At 40.9% G+C, this 24,028-nt stretch overlaps 1 protein-coding gene across 1 annotated transcript; it reads right to left on the reverse strand.

Annotated features, from left to right (window-relative positions):
• Window positions 1-4,689: 4,689 nt before the first annotated feature.
• On the reverse strand, window positions 4,690-10,389 carry PTGS2 (prostaglandin-endoperoxide synthase 2). The gene is made up of 10 exons (XM_057402437.1): window positions 10,254-10,389; window positions 9,704-9,820; window positions 9,449-9,592; window positions 8,815-8,958; window positions 8,258-8,439; window positions 7,351-7,434; window positions 6,926-7,172; window positions 5,622-5,908; window positions 5,316-5,463; window positions 4,690-5,168 (listed from the first exon to the last, which is right to left on the reverse strand). Exons 1-10 carry the CDS (start codon window positions 10,303-10,305, stop codon window positions 4,762-4,764), a joined length of 1,812 nt encoding a protein of 603 aa, XP_057258420.1. The 5' UTR covers window positions 10,306-10,389; the 3' UTR covers window positions 4,690-4,761.
• Window positions 10,390-24,028: the final 13,639 nt, after the last annotated feature.

Raw genomic sequence — 24,028 nt, forward strand, 5'->3', positions numbered from 1 at the left:
GTTTAAACCACGACAGTTCTTTTTGGCGCCCAACGTGGGGCACGAAGGGTTGAGATAACGACAGATCTGACCAGATTAATAGTCACTCATCACAATGACGATTTATTGGCTCTCAGAGTTGTTCTTGTTGATCTCACAGCTTCAGAATGTTGTAACTTACTTAGAGCCGGTATTCGCTGTGTTAGTGTTTATCAAGTGTGGGGCCTGGGCTAAGGTTCTTGTCTCACTGTGCTTTATGGCAATGGCTTGTAATACGGGCGGGCTCCAGCAGCAGGGCGGGACGGACGTGGCCGTGGACTTGTACCTGGCCGTCCGGCTGCTCTTCACCGTCCTGGCCCTCGCCCTACTCTCCATCTTCGTGAGGCTGCGGGGAGCCGAGGGGGAGCGGCCCTGGGAGCCGGCGGCAGCCGAAGCGGCTCAGGAGAGCGGCCCCAGGGACCGAGCGGCGGCGGGAGCGGGGCCAGAGGCCCCGCGGGGACGGCTGCCGGTGGAGGAGGTCGGGGCGGTCGAGGAGAGGAAGGAGGCGGCTGCCGAGCAGAGGGAGAAGGCGGCGGAGGAGCCGAGCCCCGCGGAGGAGCCGAGCCCCGCGGCCGAGCCCAGTCCCGCGACGGCCGAGAGCATCCCCCGGAAGCCTCCCGCCGAGCCCCAGGAGGATGCAGGAGACCACGCAGCATTTCCCAGCAAGGCAGAGGAGGAAGAGCTGGACTCAGGAACAGAGAAGCCGGTGGTGGGAGAGCCGGCAAGCACAGCAGCTACACCAGCCCCAGTGACAAGTACAGCAGCATCAACTGAGAGTTCTGAAGGTTTTGAATGGCCTTTGGGTACCCTTGGGACCTGCCTGCTGATTGTGATGGGGATCAGCATGTTGGCACACACACAGACTGTGTTCTACCCACAACCATTTTGTCTGATCTCAAAAGCTGAGCAGAGTCGGGTTTGGGTCTTGTCTGGGGTTAGACGACAATATAGGGGGACCAAGAGGTTTTCTCCAAGGCTGGACAGTCATGAGTGGCAGGGTGTGTGGGACAGTATGGGCAAGTATCTAGTCCACTGGGCCCCTCCAGTGCTTTGGAAGCATCGGAGATGGAAGGCAGCTGTATGGAGTCCCCAGCAACAAGCTGCAGAAACTGCTGAAGGGGACAGTGAATTATTTTAAGCCTGGTGGGCCCATGGCACTTCAGGCCATCAGAGCAGAGATGCAACATAGAGATGGACTCATGATCGAGGGGTGGACTCAGCAATGGACACTATTGCCCAGGTTATTCACGAGTGTGAACACTGCACACAGTCTCTCCTGCTCTGGAAGACTCTTACAAGAGATGGAGCCTGGCATCATGGACCAGATGGATGCAGCAGCTTTATAGCTACTGGTCCATGCACTTGGATAAGAGTGATGGTATATTGAAAATGTGGGATCTGAGCATGACGTGAATGGTATGGAATAAGGGGTGGATAATGTCCTGGGTTCAGCAGTAGCAGTCATGTTTCTCCTTCTTGGTAGCTGGTGCAGTGCAGTGTTTTGACTTTTGGCCTGGGAACAGAGCTGATAGCGATGTTTTGGTTTGGCCAAGGACTTTGTGAGCCTCATGCTCTGCCAGGGAGGAGGGGAAGCCAGGAGGAAGCAGAGACAGGACACCTGACCCAAACTGACCAAAGAGGTATTCCATACCACAGCACGTCATGCCCAGGATGTAACTGGGAGTTAGCCGGAAGGGCTGGGAGTCTGCAGGGTTGGAGGAGGTATCGGTCGGAGCTTGGTCGGGCTTGGGGGGTGAGTTATCGGTCAGCTGGTGCTGAGGTGTTGTATTCTCTTCCCTTGTTATTTCCTTTATCATTATTATCATTGGTGGTAGCAGTAGTGATTTGTGTTATACCTTAGTTACTAAACTGTTCTTATCTCAACCGGTGGGAGTTGCATTCTTTTCGATTCTCCTCTCCGTCCCTCCGGGAGCAGGGGGAGGGCAAGAAAGGGGGGGAAGTGAGTGAACGAATTACCTGACTGGGTTTAAACCACGACATATGCTGAAGTGGTTTCACCTCATGAAGCATGCTAAGCTTGAAGAGAAAGATCTATGGCCTGTTCTGACTTGGGAAAGTCTTAGCACCTAGAGTGGTAAAGGCGGGTTGGTTACACGAACTTGCTGTTGTGCATTTCCGATATTGTACTTCCCCTCTAAATCACCTACATCCTCAAGAGGCACCAATGGTGGTATCTTCACTGTTGGGGTATAGCACCTGGCTTCTCTAACTCTGTCATAGTGAAATCCTGCCCGTTGGTTACCAGTGAAAAGGAAAAACCCTAGACAACATATTTGGATGATCTAAGTTACAGGCACATAGATCTGAGAATTTATACAAGATGATTTAATGCTGTTTAATTGCCTAGAATTCCCCATTTAATCTTGAGTGGCAAATAAAGTGAAAGAATTATTTCATACTAAATACGGCTGAAGGAAATCACACACAAATAAGCCCATACAGGAAATGTTTTCAATTTATTTATATAAACAATTACATTTTAAAAACATTATTGTCCTACAAAAATAAAATGAAAAACAATTCACAGACTTTTAAAATAAATAATCTCAAACATACATATTTATCATAAGCAACTTGAACCCAGCCAAACCCAGCAGGTTGGGTCAAAGATGAGTGACTGTTGAAATGTGGCTGCAGAGTACAAAACACAGTGAACATGATTCTGTTCTGAAGCAGCTTATAACTTAACTCAAATTACATGGTCTGAGGAATTCCTCTATTACATGCCCTAAAATAACTGGATCTGTCCAGACTCGCCTCCCTTTGACTCTAAGCCAAACACTTTTCCTTGTTACTAATAGAAGGGTGCTCTGAAGTGTGTTCCAGAGACGGATCTGAATAATAATTACATATTTATCAAGTGTCCAAGCAGTTTTCACTTATGAGCAAATACAGTACTAACCACCTTTTAATACAAGGTTATTGAAAATATTCCCTTCTTCATGCTTCAAACAGAAGAAGGAAAACAAATGACCTTCTTTCTCTCAAAGCATTCATACCAAAGACCACCTCAAATCAGTCACTTGTACTGACTGCTACAGGAGATCTTGATTCAGCTATTCACACTAAAAATTACAAACTTACACAGCAAAAGGTAATTGGCCTCTTTAAATAAATGAACAGAAACAGAAGTCACAGTCAAACTATACTACTGCCATAGCCATTACAACATACAAGCCTCTAGAAATGTTTGAGAGATTCATGTGAAATATAAAAACTCAAGTCCTTTTCCAGAAGTAGTCAAGAAATTTTGGGCAGAGGCACATAATAGCGGGGTGCTGCTCTATTCCAGTCTGAAGTGACTTTTCTTTTTATCTATAGTTCCCAAGCTGCTTTTAGGGGAGGATCATCTTCTACATTTCCTCTCTAGAAATTAGAAAAAAAAAAAATAAAAATACCCTTACATGCAAAGTTTAAAGTGGTGGTACAAGAACCTGTGTAACTCCTTATGTACCCAGGCAGGACTACATAGTTTAGTGCTGGGTCAGGACAAATATGTCTAGGAGATTCTGTGCTAGCTAGCCAGTTTTAAATAAGCTTAAGTCACTTAAAATGCCTTTGTTTACAAGTTATAAACAAAACATTATCCCTCTTCCCCCCAGTAAATACAACTATAAGTCACAAATATAGCTTGTGTACATAGATATAAGCTACCTTCAAGTCTTGGTGCCTTGAAGTTTTGCTAGACCTACTCTATATTAATTTCTCTGCTGTGCGACTTTACACAGTTTCTCAGTTTTTCACTGTTCCCCAAGAATGTGGGGTTTGGGTACTAAAAGCTATACTATAGTCACATCCTTATCTAAAGCCATACTGTTCATTTGTCCTTAAAGTGACAAAGATCAAAATTATATTATCAAGTAGACCAGATAACTACAGCTACAAAAAGAATACCAATAATTTGGACTAAGTTTAAGACCTCCCCAACTTGCATGATAAAACATCTGAAGCAAGATACAAGCAGCCTTGTATTGCAGCATGACAGTCAGTTATTTCTAAGCTCAGTACCTGTTATTATCTTCTTACACAAATAATACATCTATGACATATGCTTCAAGAACAAGTAGTATACAAAAGAAGTTCCATTTTCTTTAAATAAATTAAAAAAGTATAATGCCACATGAAAATAGATTTACACATAAAACCAAACATAAGTTACTATACAAAGTGCCTTATCTGCAATAAGGGAGAGGTAGTATCAACAATGAATGCAACACATTTTCTGACTTGACATGATTAAGTCTCGAGTATATGTACATTTGTTAATCTTTGAGTGCTTATATTGAATTCATAATCTTTTATGGCAGTTTTCATTAAGGCAATTTTTTCTTGTACTTTTAGTTCAATGGCCTGTGTAAGAAGTTGCTGAGGCAGTAACTTGCTTTTGTAGTGTTATGTGACCTAGCAATGAAGAGACAAAAACCCCACTAACACTCTTTGTCAAGTATTAAAACAACATAAAAAAAAGTTGGAACCTTTGTCCACTTTGGAATACATAGTTCTGTTACAGAAGACTTTCAACAAGGGATTCAGCACTGTAGAGCTCAAAACACAGAAAATCCCTTTTGTAAGTAGAAGCCTTACCCGAGTAAGGCATCTAGGGCAACCCCCAGAATGAAGATGCTCAAGTTTTTGGGGGGTTTTCCCCCCTCTTTTTTAAAAAGACACTTTAAGCCATAAATAGAATAAATTATATAGTTAAATAAATAAATAGATGGATTTTTACAACTCAGTAGATCGTTCTTTCAGTAGTACTGTGGGATTGATGTCTTCCATTGCTGTTTTTGAGGTACTAACATTAATAGTTGCCTCTGTGGGTTCAGGATTTAAGATGTAGAAAGCTGTGAAGGGACAGCCTTTCACATTGTTGCAGATGAGCTTCTGTAAGGATGCAGTATTGATTATTTCAAATCCAACTTTTCCACCAAAGGTGCTAGGCTTCCAGTACTCAGGGGAGCAGATGGCATTTCCCATGAGTCCTTTCAGAGAGAATGGTGCTCCAATCTCCACCATTGTTTCACCGAAGATGGCACCTGGTCGTGGCTTTTCTACAAGAAGGCCTGGGTACAGCTCCATAGCATCAATGTCTCCATAAAGCTCTTCCAGTTCCGCTGCCATTTCTTTTTCTCCTGTAATTGATTAGTAAAAAACATAAGTGGAAAAATCCTATTTTCCTTGCAAGACTGTCCTGCTCAAGCCAGTAACAACACTGTAGGACTCTGTTGGCCATTTTAAGAAGAGAGCCCTTGTTTGTTAGAAAGGATGAACACTGTTACCTGTAAGTTCTTCAAATGATTTGAATGGTTTTAACATGAAGCGTTTCCTGTACTCATTCAAGGACTGGTATCTCATTTGTCTGCTTTGGTCAATTGAAGCCTTTGCTACTTTCTGTACTGCAGCAGGAACGTTTTTCCCACCAGCAACCTATTTAATAGAGATGAAAAGTAGTAAGATCTCCCAGTAAGAGTAATGATGAAGTTGTGCCTTTATAGTATCAGTTTTTGATAGCTTTATCTTACCCCCTTGTCCCACCCCTAGTTTACATCTCTGTTAGCTCACTAGCAACTTGAGAGAGTACCTACCCTGCCAGCACTTTGCTTGGAGAAAGATTTCACCATATGGGAAAGACCATGTTCCAGCATTATGGAGTTGTTGTAGAGGAACTGCTGGAAAGTGTACTCCTGGTCATGTATTTGGAAAGTGTCAGGCAGAAGTGGGTGCCAGTGGTAGAGAGTATTGAATTCAGCTGCAATTCGGTTCTGGTATTGAAATCGCTGGTTGAACAGCAGCTCAGGATCAAACTTGAGTTTGAAGTGGTAGCCACTCAAGTGTTGTACATAGTCCTCAATAACGATCTTGATTGTTTCTCCTGTTGGGCAATGAAACAGAGGAGGACATTGGTACCAATTGCCCCACAAAATTTAGATGATTCCTCTGCTCAGAGAAAATACCATTTCTGAACCATTCTTAAAAAGAACCTCCAGACCTATAATGAGCAGGGTAACACACTCTTCAACATTGTTGTCTGTTCTAGAGAAGAATTCATCTATTTTACATGATTAAGGGGTGAAGCAGTACTTTAAGATTCCAAATTTTTTTTGCTGTGGTAGAGAAGCATTTTCTACAGGCTGCTTCCCTCACCCCAGACACACTTCCTTGTATGTTCCACAGAACAGCACACATCAGTATCTACACTGTGTTTAGTTATACAATACTCTCTAGGGTGGATGTAGGGGATAACGAAGAAAGTTGGTATCTAAAAGCAACTGTCAGCTTCTGAGCTGCTTAATAGCACTGGTTTACAGTTTCAGTCAGTTTGGGCAAGGTCTTTTCAAGCTTATTGTACATCACAATGTACAGAAGGCTAAATACCACTGAACAGACAGACAAATATGTAGAATTACATTTTACATAACTTCCTGAACATTAAACAAACACAGCTGTTCTTTTAAAGCGTACCTGAACTGACCCAACCCCAAGGGGAAAAAAAAAAACCCACTAACAGCAAAAAACCAAACAACACAAAAAAAAACCCCACAAGATCCAAGAAACTGAGGTCACCTAGCCTTACATGCTTTCTCTGAGAAATGAGCCTTATCTTCCTGCTTTTTCACAGCTTTCAGTTCTGTTTCCATTTGATAAGGGAATTAAGTATCACTTAGCTCAGTTTTATTCAGTTCTCTCTTTAATATAGCTATACAGGAGGAAACTGTATCTCAATACAGTCCCAGTGACAGGTCAGGCATCCTCAGATGCATGCCCTCATGTGCCAGTTTGAGTAATAGCTTTGCCTCTTACTACACCTACTGCATCTGTAGTAGATAACAGGTAGAATTGTCATGCACAAGAGAAGGTTAGAGTTGCATGTAGTAGAAGTGACACTCGCCTATCAATATGAGTCTAGTAGTCTGGAAAAGCTGCTCATCATCCCACTCAGGGTGCTCCTGTTTCAGGATGTCACAGACCCGGTTGTGCTCCCTCAGCCATATTGTAGCATACATCATCAAGCCTGGAACCAAACCAAACACTTCCTGCCCAACAGAAAACTGCAAGTGTTCTGGTATGTGAGGAGGGTAGATCATCTCTGCCTGAGTGTCCTTCACTGTTGGTGGATACATTTCTCCATCAATCATCTGCCAGAGGTAGGGAGAAAGAACAAGAGACTTGTAAGCCATGACGCTATGAGTTAACTTGTGTTGACTGTTACTACCAACTTTAGGCTTACTCTTTAGATCAGCCATGCACAGAGCACTTGTTTTAAGAAGTACACGTCATGCAGTAAGAAGGCAGGGATTCTGAGATAAGACATACCTGGTATTTTAACTTTCCATCCTTCAGAAGTCTCAGTTTAAGTTGCCTCTCCAGAGTCTCTCCATAAATATGGTTTAAGTCAACCTATAAAATAAAATCATTTGCAACATGAAGCCAGCTCACATTTCTTGCTATTTTAGTATACGTCCCACTTCTATGGATGCCAATAGGAGTTCATCTCTTAGATGTTTACCCTTTAATTATATTATTATTACCACCTTATAAGTATCACACACTGATATTTAAAATGAAGCCAAATTATTTCCTGGCAACTATAGCCATCTCTGCATAACAGCAAGTTTTTAAATTGATTGGCAATTTAAAAAGGACTCTGTTTAAAGTGTTGGCAGCTTTCTATTATGCAGAAAGGTCTTTATATACACACATATTTTATTGCTTTGTCTCAGACATACACATTGCTTATACTGAAGAACTCTTTGTCCAAAGTTTGCCTGTTTTATAGATAGAGATCCTAAACCAAGTCTGCTTTTGAAGTTCTTTTTAAACTAAGTCTCTTCGATTAGCAGCAGACAACATACTTTACAGTGCTGGGTACAGCTCTTTGCAACCGAGAAGTTCTAGATACTCACTAGATCTAACATGCTTTAGGTGATAGCAGATTCTTGGGAATAATAAAAAAGTCAAAGATCAATATGCAGATATTTTAACCAGAACCATGTGCTTTACATAAGTGGTTCTGACCCAGGACAAGATGTTATCAAGTGCTGGAATTTTGCCTAAGCAGAAATTACAGAGGGGATAAAGCCATTAGATTCTGGCAAGCAGTGCTGCAGAGTATGTGCACTGGTGTTTGTGTACCCTGAGAACCTGCAAGATAGACCTTTATTGCCACTGAGCAGCTACAACGCTAAAGTGCTCTGTTCAAGTTACAGAGCTATGATCATACCCCATGGCCGAGACCTTTGGTGAAGCCAGGTCCTTTCTTGTGGTCCGTCTTGAAGAACTGATGAGTGAAGTGTTGGGCAAAGAATGTGAACATCACATTTGTGCCTTGTGGGTCAGGAATAAATTTTTTCCTTAGCAAAAACTTTTCCACAATCAGCTTTGAATCTGGGAGCTCTTTCTTACCTGCAAGAAATAGTGAAATATTCCAGACAACTATGTTTATGCAATACATAATTTTGTTCCTAACAAAAAGGCTTAAAACTGTCAATATATTATCGAGGGATAGCAGTATTAAAATAAGAGGAATTATCTGCTTCTCTATGATTACTTTCTTGATTTTGTTTGAAACTTCTGAATTCCCCAGTTTTAACATGTGACTCAGTGAGAGCCAACATAGTTATCTTTTACATATTTACACAGTGTATCCAAGCCAATGGCTATTCTTACAGTAACCTACACTGAAAGAAGGCTATAAAAAGCAGAACTCATGGTATTTTCCAAGATAAGATAAATTGAAATTCCTAGAAGTGAACATTATGCATTTAGTTTATTCCGTACCTTTCACACCCATTGGTGTTGGACAGTCAAGTCCTACTGGTGGAAGGCTTCTTGTGTAATAGGAAAGGTTGGAATAAGCTTCCCAGTTTTTGTAATTATAATCACTATTGTAAGTTGGTGGGCTGTCGATTAGATGTGATCTTGCTGAAAAAGAAAATGAAAAAAATTGCTTGGTTGTTTGTTGGTTTGTTTGGTCCCACCCCCCCTCCGCAAGCTGTATTTTAGTCTCAAAAAGTCACAAGGCCATATCTTTTCCATGTATTCTAGAAGCAGCTGCATTCATTGAGAAATTCCACACATATCAGCTACTGCTGGTAAATGGGATTACAGTTGCTGAATAACAGTATTGAGTCTCTGATTATCCACTGAATCCAGCAATTAACATCAGTAATTTAGTGCAAAGTTTATGCTAGCAAAATCCTGAATTCTATTAGAGATCAGAGCAAAATGCATCACCATTTCAAAGCATGTTTCATACAAATCTGCATCATGCAGGAGTCTCAAGTTGAATAGAGTGCTTTTACTTCAGTGTGATTTAGGTTGCTGACTTTATATACAGACTAATCAATCACCCTGGAGCTCTAGGAATGACTTCTGTCAGTTAAGAGGACTAGAAGAGAGAACTCATACTTACATGTTAATACATATCTCATAATAGCATCCCGTAAGAAAGGTATGTTGTTGATGATATTCCAGGCTCCTTTGAAGTGGGTGAGGATGTAGTGGACGGTATTTGGTGAAGGTTTCAATGTCAGCCTCAGCCACGTGAAGAATTCCGCTGTGAGCATTAATGAAAAGATTATTGTAAATTAGCTATTGAGGATGACCTGCAATACTGGAATTTAATTATCAAATTTCAATTCCATGAAGAGAGATTTAGGATACTTACGTGTTGTACAGTTTTCCCCATAATACCCCGTCCTTGTACAGTCACATTCATACTGATCAAATCCTGTTGTCATACATACTCCTCTGTTCTGACAAGGGTTTGAGCAGCAAGGGTTGGCTAGAATGAAACCAAATGCTCCAATTAGCATTTTATATCCTTACACCAGTATTCTTATCTCACTAAGATAACTTATCAAACTTAGGTAGGCAATACCCTGAAGTTCAATGTTTATTGGGAAGACAGAGACCGCACAACGATTCACCCTAGCCTTTAAGCTGCTACAGGTAATGGTTATTAGCAAAAGCATAGGAGTTTGTTTCCTGGCAATAGTAAATATCCTCAGAAGCGTTGGATTATCCAGCAAGAGGCCTAACATACTTTCTACTATATAGCAAGCATAGGAGAAATCACAAGAGACTACAGAACATTAGAAAAACCTTATAAATATTAATTCATTCGCAGCCGAAAAGAAACGCTCATCGATGGCTTAGATCAAGCCATCCGGCGCCGGACCCGCTCCTGCCCCCGTGAGGGGAAGGAGGGGACTCACCTGCGTGGCTGGCAGCGAAGAGGACAGCCACCAGGGCGCAGGGTAGGATCATCTCCAGGCGGGGCTGTGGCGGGGGCCCTTGCTGTGTCTCAAGCTCTGCTGGTGCTCGGCGCCGAGAGCCCAATGCCGCTCCCAGGTAGGCGCCCGCCTATTTATGCCTGGCGCCGCCAGTGAGTCACTGGCTGTCAGTCCGCCCTCAGGAAACTACCACGAAATGGGATATTTCGCGCCGCTTCGTGCCTGCCCGCCCCGCCACCGCCCTCTGCCACCTGCAGTGAGCCCCGCCCCCGGGATGCCGTCATGCTGCTGCGGGGGGCGCTTGAGGTGGCGGCGAGCATGTGGAGGCCCCGTCCTCTCACCTCGGCTAAGCCTCCTCCGCGGCGGGTCGCGGTCTGCCAGCCGGGAGCCTCGGAGGGCTGAGGGGAACCCCTGGGGGTAGGGAGGACCCTGTCGGGAACCCCCGCCCCTTTTGAGTCTCCGGTGGCTTTGGGGAAGAGGTGGGAGGCTCTTTTGGGGAGGCGGCTCCTCAGCGACCGGGCTTGCCCTGTACCCATCGCCGCCGCCGCCGGCGTCTCCTCAGGGCAGGGCGGCGGGAGCCACCCACGGGCTCCCCAGGGCTGACGGCGCTTCTCGGCGGCCGGCGTTGTGCCGAGCGACACAGGTGCGTGGTGTCTAGAGAGGTGCTGAAATACCACCCCCTATTTCCTCCTCTCCCCCCAAACTACGACTTTTCCCGGTAATGTTTCTTAATGCCTGTTCTCGCACCTGCCCGCTGTCGCCCCGTTTTCCCCGGAGAAAATGCGCTTTTCTGACTGAAAAAAACTGGCACCCTGCAGGAGAAATCTAATGGGCAAAAGGCACCGTGCCATTAGTATCCTGCTGACCTCCGGGTGCCCCCCAGTATGACATATCATTGAGCACTTTGGGGAACGTGGGGGTTAGCTTGTTAACGAGGTAATTTTAATATGTACATTAAACAAGTGGTTGGAAGACTGTTTTTCCCCATATGTATGGAAGGAGGCTCACTGCAAGACTCTTGTGTTGCAAATGGATGTATGGGGAGAGGGGGATTAGAAAGGAATACTGACTGTATTTATTTCTAGGTATGTTTATGATGATACCAAATCCCGTTATTGGGCATCTTATTTTCAAATCATCAGTGACTTCTCTGCAGGCACTTTTGCTTTAAAATACCCCCCCCCCCCCCGCTCTGTATAGTCGCTTTGTAAACAAATCTTTGCTCATTTCCGTCAGATTTTGCCATTTGAAGATGCTTTACCTTTTTGTCATAGGTTATTTATTTTTTAATCAGTACGCTCTACTACTATTTTTAATCTTCATTGCGTGTGGAAAATGTCTTATGAAACAAGTAGGATGTAATGCAGTTGTGTAATTCTCTTGCAGCGTGGTGCTGGGGGCTTGCTGCAGTCTTCCCATTGCTTGTACTTTCGCTCTCAATGTCAGTATTAAACAACAAAAAAATCCATTGCTGTTTCAGTAGCGGTATCTTTTGAGGTTCAAAGCTGATGGTGTTTAAAATTGCAAATCGGTGACTTTACAGAAAGTGGATTTGGTCCAGTTTAAACAAAATCTCATTTTTTGGCCCAGAAGAGCTGTGTTGTGGTTAGTGAATAATTTGTATACATCAGCAGGAGGTCATCCTAGATGTTTTAGACGATAGTGCACGAAAGTCTGTAATCACACGATCCTTCTGGCATAGGAAAAGGCTCATATTATATATTTATATGCGTATGTGTAAGAAAACTACTGGCTTTGGTCATACACTTGAAGCAGAGGATAGCTGTAGGCAGCCTGTTCCTATGTAAAGCATAAGTCGCTGCAGGTTGCAGCTACCTGTAAGTCTTGTAACTGTTACTCAGACTTACCAAGTGTGAAAGGGGAATGTTTTGTTTTTGCACTATGAGGGGTCATTAGCCAAATTGACTAACACAAAGCACTGGTAATGTCCAGTGGAATAGAGTATAGAAAAGGATATGTAGTAAGCACAATGCTGTAGATCAAGGGGTTTGCTTGGTAGATTTTAAATGTCCATTTTACAATGATTTTATTCTGTTTTACAAAGTTTTTATTGATGCTGTTAGGTAATAAATCTTTACTGAAAATACTAGGTGAGATACTACATTTTAATAAGGTAAGCAGGAAAATGTAAATCCAGAAAATGTTTCTAGGGTGTAGAACCAGCAGTGTTAAGGGGAAAAATGAGCTAATTATGTGCAGCTAGAGAATTATCCCTAACATGATACTACAGTGCTAATTATGTTATGGTTTGGTAGCTGATATTGCTTAAAGTTTTCAATTATTATAACTAACCAATGTGCAAACTGAGCAATAGAGCAAAACTTCAGTCTTGGCAGATGCTTCTCCTTAGGAAGCAGCGATTTTTGCAGCTGAAAAAACCAGCACACTTCACCTTCCACCCCACCCTACATATGGTACAACGGGAGCTCTCTGCAAGTCTGTTTTTGGTTGAGGAACTTCAGTTGCACACCTGATAGCTGCAATATAACTGGAAGGATTCTTTAGCTTTCCAAGATGATGGAAAATGGGGTAAATATGATAGTGCTGTTTTTTATTGAAGGCTGCCCTTCCCCCCTTGTTGTTTTGGGACTGTCTATAATAAAGAACTGGCTCTATGTTGGAACGGGAATTTCTCTTAAAAATTTGCTGTGGCAGATTTCACCACCAGGTGGAGATTTTAGGCATCAGCCAACAAATGCCTTTTTTTTTGGTTTTGTTTTATTTGTTTTTTGCCTATAAACTATCTTTGAAAAAAAAAAACCAAACCCAAAATCCACACACATAAACCCCCCCCCAAAAAAAAACAAAACAACAAGAAAACCCACCACCAACCAGCGTTATTTTTACTTCTGCAATAGTTATTTTAAGTACCCTTTTGTCCAAATGAAAGCAGCCTGTTGAACAAGTGTAGCTAATTTTATATTGGATTAAATTTGTGGAGGAGGTGATTCTCTGAAAGCTCTTTGTTCCTGTTTCTATTTCAGGTTTAACTGCATACAGAGGTTACATATGGAATATACCGAATTCACACTTCTTTCCTGAGATCAGGTTATTGCTTCCCTAAGGTGAAGTTTCAGGATAGTATTAGCAGAAGATACAACAACCCATAAGGGTCAACATGCTTCAGTAATGCCACTAAAAGAAGCGGAGGTGGAGCAGCAGCCAGGAAATGTTGTCCTATGGCACTGGTGCTTCTCCATTTTTGCACTGACCCCTGTAAGATAAGGCAAATGCCGTTGTTTTCATAATAAAGATTTTTCAGAGATGGCATTTCTGTGGAAGGGAGATGAAAGCTTTGTAAAGCCTATCATGTGTCCTCTTGCAAGGCATCTACAACCTTTAAGCACATATTTCTAAGAAAGAAGATCTTTCCAGCAAATACATTACCTACTCCCCCCAGTTTATTTTTCTTAGTATTGTCATGTAGCCATGTTTCAGTGGGAAAAATTAGTAAATTCTCCTCAGAAATATTTGCACTCCCAAAACTGAAATTCAGCTTTGCTGTTCTGGGACATTTTGTAATAACTGCAGATGGAAATTATACTTCTATACATAGTGAATTACAAGCTAATACAGATTGGGTTCCCCCCTTCCCCCCTGTCTTTGACAACTTCTAAAGAAGCAGGATTCACTGAGTATTACTGTCCTCTTTTGCTGGATGTTTGTTTCTTATTGTATGACATGATAAATGATGATATCCAGCTCATTTTTGCTCTTTTTACTATTTAGATTATAATTTATCTCAGAATAAGCTCTATTAATTTAATAATTTACAGTCCAAGCCACATAAAGCTGTGCTTTGTAACTGAACTTTGCAAGGTTAAGCTGTCATTAGAAACTGTTAAATAATAGGAAAAAAACCCCAGAATTTCAAGATGTAACTATCAGAAATGGAGTTAAACAAATACTTGCACTAACAGATTACTTCGCACACTTAAAAAACAATAAAAAAAAATCCCACTTTGCCGTCACATGCGTGGTAATGACAGCTCAATGTGATCTGGCAGCTGAATATATCTACAGAAATGTGCTAAACTAAAAGACAAGATGAAGTACGATTTCTGATTTTCTGGGGGAAAAAACACAAGGTGTTTATAATATTGCTACTTCATATTCATAAATTACCTCACCAAATTGTTCTAATAAACAAATGTTAAGACTTTTTAATGTGTTTTTGATTGTCTGTTGTTTTCTAGCTGTCCTCTCTTTCTATACGGTCTAAGAACTTGAGGTTCTTAGAGGGCATGTGACTATTCTTATTTTGCTTCATATTTGGTGAAAACAACAAAATAATCTGCCTTTAAGTTGTAGACCTGTTAAGATTTTTTCCTTAATGAGTGAAAGGATTTTGTTGCATATGTTAAAGTATCCATGCGAAAATTGCATTTTCAGAAGAAAAGCTACATTTTCTTGCTTATTCTGTTAACTGCTGAGTTGACACAATATGCTTTGGAGTTGAGACAAAGTAGAGCATGAGTAGCTGTCTGGATGCCAGGATGATTTTAACTTCTCCTGAGTTTCACCTGCATAGTGGGTGTCTGGTCATATCCAGGGTATGGATGACTAACAAATGCTCTGATGGAGCAGTGTGGTGTGAATATTCTGGAGAGAGAGCATGAGACTGCAAAGACTGCTTGTAGTACCCAGTGAGATGCTAAGTGAGCTTTTCATCTCTGCTTTAATGAGCAGCCAGTATTTTTATGAAACATTGAGTAGATGATGCATGGCATTAAATGAGCACAAACACCCGCTAGGTGGAGACTGGACTGAGAGCAGCTGGGGTGTTTGCTGACAAGAACCTCCATGTGACCTGGCAATGTGCATTCGCAGCCTAGAAAGCCAACTGGGTCCTGGAGTGCATCAAAAGGAGTGTGACCAACAGGCTGAGAGAGGGGCTTCTCCCTCCCTGCTGTGCTCTCACGAGAGCCCCCTGCAGTCCTGCGTCCAGCTCTGGAGCCCCCAACACAAGAGGGACATGGAGCTGCTTGAGTAAGTATAGAGGAGGCCACAAAGATGCTTTGAGGGCTGAAGCGCCTCTCCTGTGACAACAGGCTGACAAAGTTGGGTTTGTTCAACCCACAGAAGAGAAGGCTCTGGGCTGACAAAAAAAAAACTGGAGAGGGACTTTTTACAAGGGCATGTAGGGATAGGACAAGGGATAATGTCTTTTAAGATGTAAGAGGGTAGATTTAGATTAAATATCAAGGAAAAAAATCTTTACTGTGAGGGTGGTGAGGCACTGGCACAGGTTTCCCAGAGAAGGTGTGAATGCCCCATCCCTGGAAGTGTTCAAGGCCAGGTTGGATGGGGCTTTGAGCAACCTGGTGTAGTGGAAGGTGTCCCTGAAACTAGATGATCTTTAATGTCCATTTCAATGCAAACCATTCTGTGATTCCATGATAAAGGCATATTTCTATTTGTAGTTACAAAGATCTGCATCAGAGCTTTGTTGGATTTAGGCTCACCATGAGCGTGAGGTGTGACATGCAGTATATGTACCTGTCACAGCAAATCGATAGAGTATGTATCTCTCCTCCAAAGAAAACATGGTATTTGTGACACATGCACAAAACCATGAGTAAATATCAATAGGTACTTTATAAAATGGAATGAAAACCCTCACATTATTTCCCTATCCATTGTTTGCATTTTCAAGTTTCTAAAAAAAGAAAAAATTGCCCGGCTAATAGGTTGTATAGTATCTGTGTATCACATGGAAAGAACATCAGTAAAACAAGACACTCCTTGTATCAGCTGGTTCCACGGAGTAAACTGAATTCAAATCAGGAGGGCTCTTTGCTTAAGCCTTTTTAATATGTTTTGAATGTTTTCCCTTCCTTTGTGATTGTGAGAATATCATCATCATGTTTAATAGTGTAGTAATTCCCTGGCAAGTGGGCAAGTTTTGTTTCTTCAGACTGTACTTTTCTGCTATTTTATTGCAAAATGTGCCCAATCTGAAGTCTGCTATCACAGAGTTTTAGTATGTTGCATTTGAAACAAAAGCACACTCCAAGGCTGGTGAGTACAAAGATATGATAACAATTCTGGATGTTCTGAAAATGTTCTTGAAAATCTAAGGACCTTAGGAGGAATTCAATATCTTTAAGCGTGTTAACACAAATGTTTGGTTTTGTAGTTGCTTTGAACTTTCATTTAATCACACTCTGGTTTTTCTGGCCAGGTGGTTGGGCTGCCAGTTCTCTTTTTCTTTATTCTGTGTCCTCATGGGCTGCTTCAGTCATTTGGGCCCAGTTTCAATGGTACTCCTCAGTTTTGCTGGGAAAAAAGCAGTCTCCATTAGTTGGGTTTTGAAACAAGGGAAGTTTGTTTATTTTTCCAGGAAAATCACAGTTCAAAGGTGCCTCATTGGTGGAGTTTCTAGACTACTGCAATTTTGGTATTACTGTCTGGAACACAAAAGAAATTTGTTCCAGTTAAAAATATGTATGAATATAGAGCATGTGAGATCTGGGAACTGGATTGCCTTGCACTGAACAAAAATATCATGGACAGTGCTGGGCAAGAAATGCTTGTGCACTGGCTCTGGCTGACTGTATAGACCTGTTTCAGGGAGACACAGAGCATGAGATTGAGGTGGGAGGTAAGATAATTGGGATAAGTATGGGCACTGATCATTTCTTAGGAAAATAGAAGTGTACCTTTTCATCCAAATCAGTTTGGGTTGTTTGTTGGCTTTCTTTTTTGTTCTCCTGGAATTAGTCCACACCCCCCAAAAAAGAAAAAAAAAAATTGTACAAGAAATAGGCGGGCATGAAAAACTAAAGCAAGACCTGAACAAGTTTGGGGCCCATTTTTTATCTCTTTCAAGGATGCTTACCTTTTGCATTCCAGCTACTGAAGGAAACACGTAAATCTACAGTTCGTGTTTTATTTGGAAGCCAATAGGGGTTTGTGGGAATGCCTTCCAATGTGAAAGACTGTCATTTCTATCATTAACATCTGCTTAGAGTAAACCCTGTTCAATTAACTCTTTCCATGCTTCTGTTTTTATTAATGTATCCCAAGTTTTTGTTTTAATCCTCTCACGTTCTTGACTTATTCTTCAGCTAAGAATCAAAGTCTGGAGTGAAACTAAGGTGAAAAGAGGGACTTTACATAAAGGTTAATGAGTGAGGACACCTGTTCACTTCATCATTCTGCATCACAGCTAGGTTTCTCTCAGGTAGGCCTCTGCTTTGCAAATTCTTTGTCAGTTGCCTGTATTATAATGTGGGTATAGGGCACCTGAACACTTCTTGGTAAGTGGTAAACATCAATTTGTTACAAAACGAGAGAGAAAAAGAATACAAGAATTGCTTATTAATAACAGCTAAAATTTAAAATCTCCACCTTATCCAGAGAAAGGTTGAACTCTGTTTTGGGAGGTGGCAAGACATGAATTCACATTATGTTAAATGAAAGTAATGAATGAAGCTTCAGCAGAATGGCTTCCAGAATTGTGTTTTGTTTTTCAATGAAGCGTATTAGACAATATTATTCTTTTCCTCATTTGCAAACTTGGTAGTCACAAATTCAGTCCTGCCTGACTAGTTCCTGAAAAACAAGCCCCAAATGACTTAAACTCAGCTCAAAGCGTTCTAGGATGAACTTTTTCCAAGGAGTATAGACGAATGGAGTATGAAGGACAACATTTTTATCCCATATGATAGTTTGAGGCAGAGGCAGAGGCTGACTCTGAAAATTTCATCCTAGCTGCTACCTGTCCCACTTTTTTAGGCAGCAAGACTTTTTATTAATTTTTATGGTGACTTTAAAGGAAAAGGCCACAAACAAGCTGTTAGTTTGTCAGCCATGCTCTGGATCAGATATATGGATTTTTTTTTTCTTTAAAAGAATTGTTCAGAGACCTTGTTCGAATACACTCATCTGTGAGATTTTCTTCCTATTTGAACTTAGAATGGAAAATATTTTTCATTATTACTTGACTGAAGAAAACCAAGTTTTCTTTATTGGCAGCTGGCTACCAAACTTAAACTGTGAACTCCGCTATTGTGATTCAGTTCTCTGGGATTCCTTTTTTTAGTAGAGCCCTTGTTTTTTTTTTTCCCATGCAGCCTCAATATGTTCTTCATTTCTTATGTAGACATTTGATCACAGTTAGCTCTGAAAAACACGTCATGGGATTTTGTAACTGCTTTACAGAAAGAAGCATCAGCTGACATTTTATCTGCTTTTTATCTTCTCACAAAATGTCTGTAACTCATATTAGGGTAATTGCTTCTGTTATGCCTTTTATAATAAGCATTGTATATCAAAACAATCAAAAGGCTATCTTTCTGTGGAAAACCTCCACAGAAAATCTGTCCATACAGAGATTTGCAAATATTATGTTCCTCATTGCAGATGCTGGAATTTTCTGTTAACTACTTCCTGCTTAACTTTTAGCAAATTCTGTCATCCAGTCTCACACTCTTTTGTTCTGCAGCTGAAAGCTGGCTTGCTGTTATGCAGCTAATATCATGCTTTGTAATTTTCCATTGCTTTCCAGCAGGAGGATTTGAACTGGATAAAGGAAACAGAAAATTGTTATCTCATAATGCTTTTTTACATAAAACACCTCTTAGGGTACTGAAGTTTATTTAGTTTTATTCGTTAGTCCCTTTTCTCATTCAGCTTACAGAAAGTAAAGCATAATTTCTGTAAAAAAAGAGATTTACTTTTTTGCCTACAAAAGCATTTACCAGATCAATTTACAACAGTGAAAAAACTGCTGTTCCATCTAGTAAGCTCTACTTAGCAGGGTTTTGTAATGTTTTGTGAGAACGCATCATTTCATAAGGTGAGATGCCTTTAGTCACTACAAGAAGTCCACAGATCCTGCAGATACAACATACGTTTGTATCAAATGCTTAAATACAGGACCTGAACCCAGGATGTGATACAAATGCTCCTTTGTCATGTAGTCAAAACTCAGTCTTTTGTTATGGCGATGCATATCATACCTCAGATACAATCACTTCTCAAAGGAGAAAAAAGGAAAAAAAAACAACCCAGCAGCACTTTGGCATAAAATGCGTAAAACAAACTGTAATAGGGTTTACTGAAGAGAAGATTGAATCTAAGGCCACTTAAAACATTTATCCACATATGTAACTACATGCAGTATATATAGTTATATGTTGTCCACATATATAACCATATATAATGATAAATTAACTGTATTCACAGATTACCAAGTGCTCAAAAGAAAAGAAAAAAATGATGCTGCACAAAATTAGCACTGCCTAAGTGCAGCTCATGTACTTCTAATGAAGACGTTTATCTGATGGGATGCTACGTTGTTTCCTGGAAGGCTTTGATATGCGAGGCTATGCAGATGTATAAAGTTCTGTGGGCAGTTACATCTATGAAGGTAGTATCTGAAGGGGGCCTATAGGGATGCTGAAGAGGGACTCTTCATTAGAGACTGTAGTAACAGGACAAGGGGTAATGGGTTAAAACTTAAACAGGGGAAGTTTAGGTTGGATATAAGGAGGAAATTCTTTCCTGTTAGGGTGGTGAGGCACTGGAATGGGTTGCCCAGGGAGGTTGTGAATGCTTCATCCCTGGCAGTGATCAAGGCCAGGTTGGACGAGGCCTTGGGTGATATGATTTAGCATAGGGTGTCCCTGCCCATTGCAGGGGGTTGGAACTAGATGATCTTAAGGTCCTTTCCAACCCTAACGATTCTATGATTCTATGTGATCCCAGTGATTAGGCAGAGATGGATTTATTAACTCAGACAGTTCACTGTAAGCTTCTGTCCTTAAGACAATGCTTAATAGAAGTATGGAGATATTTTTTAATGTGAGGCACACAACTATAACATTTCATCATTTTTTACTCTCTTAGCTATGGATGAGTTTTCATCAAGGTCTAATATATTACAATAAATTTTCTATGTGCAAAACTCACATGTGAAAAATAATTGTGAAAGTGCATGTGTACAGTGCAGTAAGAATTCGTTAGGGCTTTTACATTTTCAGTACATAATGGGATTCTGATGTTTAACAGCAGGATCTCACGAGGTGGATATACCCACCATGTGTATAGTAATATTCAGTGGAGATTTATTTTGGTGCAAATAAATGGATGCATGGACTGTCTTCAACTTGTCCTCCAGTTTTCAAATGCTGCTTTTAGTTGCTGTGTTGGTTGCTGTGATGCTGCTGTATTACTGTGATCAGCAAATTAATTTTAAAGTAACTCAATTGGGGGTTATAGTATGATCAAATACTAGTTAAGTAATAATATTCAGAGAAGAGGGCAGCTCCACTCTGTAACTTCTTGTTGTGAGCCTTCACTCAGTGCCTACAGAGGAAGATGCCAGCACAGTATATTCTTCAAGGACTAGATGTGGATTAAAGTGTTGATATTAAGATGTTGAGTTCACTAAAACTGGCTTTAGCTTTTCACAGCTGAGAGGCTGGAGGATTCATCTGGTGTCAAACCAACAAAAACATTCCATGACACAGATCCATGGCAGCCCTTTGGGGTGAACAGTGGACTGTGCCTTCACAAATTGTAGTAATAGTTTGAGCTGGGGTGGGGAGGTTCCTGGAGCATGTTGGGTCCAGTGCAGGCTACGCAAACTCCCAAGTCTCCTCTCTAGTTATTTCCATTTCCAGATGTAAATTGTGAGTGTTTTCCAATATTCTTGTAATGGCTTGCTCTTCTGCTACACTTCCAACATGCTCTTAACAATTGAAAAAAAAAAAAAAAAAAAGGAAGAAATTAAGAAATAAAAAGGACGAAATTATATTAAATGAGCTGATTACTGGTGAGTGAAATGGACTCAGAGACCAGATAAAAAACTGTTGCCCATGATCCTTTTCCTTAAAAGGCCTTGAGAAAATCAATCAAGTGGATAACTTGGTGTAATTATTTGTAGTTACCAGTAGGAATTGAAGGCACTTTAAAACATATTGCAAATTAAACCATTCAGGTTGTAACGAGTTTTAATCCAGGAAGATTCTGTCAAGAAAATGTACATCTCAGAAGAGAAAATCTGGAGAAATTCCTGCTGTTTTTCAAAGTGAAATTAGATGATTGCGAAGGAGACATCACATCATGTTATGTCTTGCCAAGACATATGACTCTACACAAAGACAAATAGTTTAGAGATTGTTCAAATGCTTTTATACTTTTTGAGACAGCCAATTATGTAATGACATAAAAAACTGGCTGGCTCACTGCGCTTAAAACTGAGCCTCTGAGGGAAATAATGCCATCACAATACTTATCAGGAAATAAAGTCTCACGGGTTTTAATTTCTTTTCCCTAGAATTTTCAATTAAGGAAAATATATAATGATCAAACATATAAAAATAGAAAATAATTAAGGAGATACAAACACTGCAGTGGATGTAAGAAATCAAGCCCACAGCTCAGCTAGTTTAGTATGTGCCAGGGAAAATATCTGACATTTCCTTTTAGTGCTTGAGCTGTTACAGGTTTCAGCCTGTGTGCTGTGAGCGGAATGTCATCCACTTATCGTTTCTATCTGTGTATATTAGGGAACCAGAACCTGGCAAACCGCAACACTGCAGAGTACCTTTTGCCCGTAGGAAACCCCCTTTACAAAAAGCAAAATAAGGGATTACCTATTGAAAGGCTGTTTTTTCAGAAAATGATATGTGTTAATTTGATCCTGAATTGTCAGAATACAGGTTAAAGGACTAACTGATTTCCAGCCTAACATTTCGGTACTGTTTGTAATAGCAATGCATATGATCTTGTGAACAATTTTTATTATTGCATTCCACATGATTCATCTTTTATCATGACTTTTGACGGCATTTCTTTGTGGAGGAATTGTAAACTTAGTTTAATATTGACATGACTCTCTTCCACTATTTTTCTGTTTATCCAGTGGTGGTCTCTAATCTAGTTTTGGGTTTATTTTTCATCTTAACACTCAGTGAAGACAAGATAAATCATACAAATCCAACTGAAAACATTTCAGCTTTCCTTGTTAGTTTTTTTTTTTTTTTTGCATCAGCTGTGGAAAGTCTGTGCTGGTGCCACTCTGTACCTTGCTGTGCGCTCCTTATAGGTAGTTCATTAAGTCAATGAGGGCTTTGCAACATGTTCTGGCAATGCATGTTATTTTGGGTTTTCATTTCACATGACAGTTTTCCTGGGATTGTTTTGGGGAGAGTTGCCAGAGACCTCAGGCCAGTCAGCCCTCAGCTTTGGCTTGAGGACAGGTTTGGCTGGAAATAGCAGAGTATGTTGCACCATTACAGGGTTCTGTCTGGGGAGCTTATTTTGTGCTGGTGCCCCCACAGAGCCATTGTTTCTTTGCACCACCCCTAGTTCCTTTGAAGCAACCGGTTCCAGACCATTGCAAAGGCTATCATTTTCTTGTGATAAGCCTTCAAGTGGTTTCTATTTCACCAGATGGTGACAGGGCCAATGGGGATTACTATTCCCTTTTGGCTCCCTGAGAGCTTTCCTTCTTTGCCTGCAGCTCCCTAAGAATTTCAGCTGCTGCTGAGTAAAAAAAACTGCCTGACATGGTGCAGTGTGTGCCTTTCCTCTTGACTTGACTTTTGTAGGGAAGGGCCATAGCTCCTATGCAAATAGCTCCCCCATGGCTCGTTCTAACCACAAACTCAACTCTCAAAAAGGCTCCTCCACCCCCTTTCCTGGACTCGGTAAACTCAGATGATTGGGGGTCAGGCCCATGGGCATCTTGGGGTAGCTGTTAATGGCAGTGTGGATGTGGCAAGCAAGACTTTGTGAACTTCCTCTTGGTGAACTCATTTTAAATAGCTGGCACTCCTGCCCATATCAATTAAATATGGAGCATTTCATGCAAAGTAGTTCTTAGGTGTTGTAACGTAGCTCTTGGGGATTTTTAAATGTTTATGGACTTTCCAGAGGGTAGGAAAGGGAAAATATTTATGTGTAGAACATTTTGTTGTTTCACTTGGCTGGTAAGAATGATTAGCCCCCTTGCCCAAGGCTCCTTGTCCCCTGCTCTTTAACACTAATGAATGTAAATTACATAAAGGCAGTACTGTGAGAAGTCATTTATTATTGTCACACTATGAGCAATACTGAATGGGGAAGAAAAAACCCCAACAAATGCAAAGCACTTCGCACAGCAGGAATTACTAGGTAATCTGGGTAACATCCTTTTTCTGTTGCTGTACTTCACATACTGCATTATGGTATCATTTGATTTGTTATCCACTCCCAAATAAGTCTCTGCAGCTCCACAGAGATTTACGTTGCAATGTTTTGGATAATCTATGAGTCTTATCCTGGGGATGGAATATTTTAGTGATTGTCAATTTTCACAGTTACCTAGAAGTCCTCCTCAGCACATGGCAGTGTAAGATTAATGTGAAAGAACTTACACAACATCAGAATTTAGACAGTGAAAATGTTTGTGGTGAATAGGAATGAAACAAGCTTCTAAGCAGAAATCAAATTCAAATCCAAAACATTTCTTACACTGATACAAGCCTATCAACTGGATAACACTAACCTGGGACCAGTTCCTATGCAAAAACTGTGACTTGAGGCATCAGAAGTAGGGTTGATTGGGATAATGTGTTTCATTTTACTCCCTAAACCTATTTGTATTTCATACAGGTGAAAATTTCAAAACTTCCACTTCCCAGGTTGTTCTGATTCCAGCTTAATTAGGATTGTAGTTCTAATTTTCCTCTTGCTAAACTGTTCCTTTTTCTTAGATGCTTAACCAAAATATTAACAAATTG

Source organism: Pezoporus wallicus, unplaced genomic scaffold, assembly GCF_028554395.1.
Source record: "Pezoporus wallicus isolate ANWC-B61680 ecotype Strahan unplaced genomic scaffold, APGP_CSIRO_Pwel_v1 contig_6665, whole genome shotgun sequence".
NCBI lineage: Eukaryota > Metazoa > Chordata > Aves > Psittaciformes > Psittacidae > Pezoporus > Pezoporus wallicus.